A 1,393-nucleotide genomic window follows, 5' to 3' on the forward strand; every position below is an offset into this window, starting at 1 on the left:
CTTGCGATTTTTTTTTAAAATAAATTATATATAACTTTTTATAATGTTTTTATTTCTTACTCCCTCTCCCCCATCATCACCGTTAGAGTAGGCTTTACTTCCCCCTCTCCTAATAAAAAAAATCCACTGCGCAGTTCTATATATAAACATTAATTCCCCCTCTCCCTTTCCCCCACTACATCATTACTTTTGGAATTGTTGCGTATACTAGATTAATTTTACACGATCAGTCTTGTCGCGATCGCTTGTACTGACGGTCAACTTCTCAGAGAGCCGAGAGGAAAAATGTTCTCCTTTGAAGGATGCAGCAGCAGCAGCAGCAACAGCAACAACGGTGCAAAACGCGCGAAAGCCGTGAATTATTACGTGCCGATTCACGACGTTGAAACTCAAACGTATGAGGCCAGATGTAATAGGTAAGTTTCTTTTAAGAAAAAATAGAGCCTCTCCCAGTTTTTATATCTTTGCAAATTGTATTACTTACGAAAATAAACTAATTTCATTTCTTTTATACAGCATTTCGCGGGACCGTCGCGCGGTACGTATACTCGGCAGACGATACGCGCTGACAGCTACGGGATATAAATTCCTCGAAATTGGTATCAACGTGGGCCCACCGAGCTACGTGGAGATCGCCGTTGGAGATCATCGAGGAAAGGAACTGCTGTTGTCTCTCGAAACGTGGAAGGCACTCAACGAGCAACGGCGAAACATTCAGAATTTCTTTCGCAACGACTACAAAGATATCCATAGTTTTATAAATGTTGGACCGCTAACGGTGAGAGTTTGTACGTCGGTTAATAACGTCAAACTCATACGTCTTGAATCTGCAAACGTACGCTTGATGATGACCGAATCGACGTTGCGTCGTATGTTCGATCTCGATCGGTGCATCGAGGCGAGATTCGATCGTTTGGTCAGAATACTTGCGACGGTCGATGCAAAGTTTGCGCAGTTCTCCGATATCGCGTCCACCGTGACGGATCCCAAGGAAGCGTCGAATGTAATATACGCTAGCGATGCGTTCAATACGAATCAGCTCATCGATTGTGAGCTCGCAGCTTTAGTTTTTTAGTATGTAAGATATATTGTGTAAAAAAGAAGAGTTAAATAAACAGGCTTTTTTACACCTAAATGAACGATGTAATTTCTTTGCATGCATGTCCATCCCTACCTTAATTTTTATCATCGCTTTGATGCGGTCGATCATCGTCGATCCGTCATTTCTTCCTTTGTCTCGCGTACTGCGTCGTAAAAAAATAACGTGAAATTGTTTAGTCTACGCGATAACACCCCTTTTTTCTAGAAAAATGTTGTTTACGACGAACATGTTCCGACAGGTTCGACGCGTTATCGAGTCGATCATCGTCCCGATGACGTCATTTTTTCCTTT

General features: G+C 42.1%; 1 protein-coding gene across 1 annotated transcript; it reads left to right on the forward strand.

The window, feature by feature from the left end:
* Nucleotides 1-285: 285 nt before the first annotated feature.
* LOC139781500 (uncharacterized) lies at nucleotides 286-1,135 on the forward strand. Its single transcript, XM_071720349.1, has 2 exons — nucleotides 286-416; nucleotides 517-1,135. The coding sequence occupies exons 1-2, from the start codon at nucleotides 286-288 to the stop codon at nucleotides 1,073-1,075; spliced, it is 690 nt and encodes a 229-aa protein (XP_071576450.1). The 3' UTR covers nucleotides 1,076-1,135.
* Nucleotides 1,136-1,393: the final 258 nt, after the last annotated feature.

This window comes from Temnothorax nylanderi, unplaced genomic scaffold, assembly GCF_030848795.1.
Source record: "Temnothorax nylanderi isolate EJ_2023f unplaced genomic scaffold, tnyl_v1.0 TNYL_tig0342_pilon, whole genome shotgun sequence".
Classification (NCBI taxonomy): domain Eukaryota; kingdom Metazoa; phylum Arthropoda; class Insecta; order Hymenoptera; family Formicidae; genus Temnothorax; species Temnothorax nylanderi.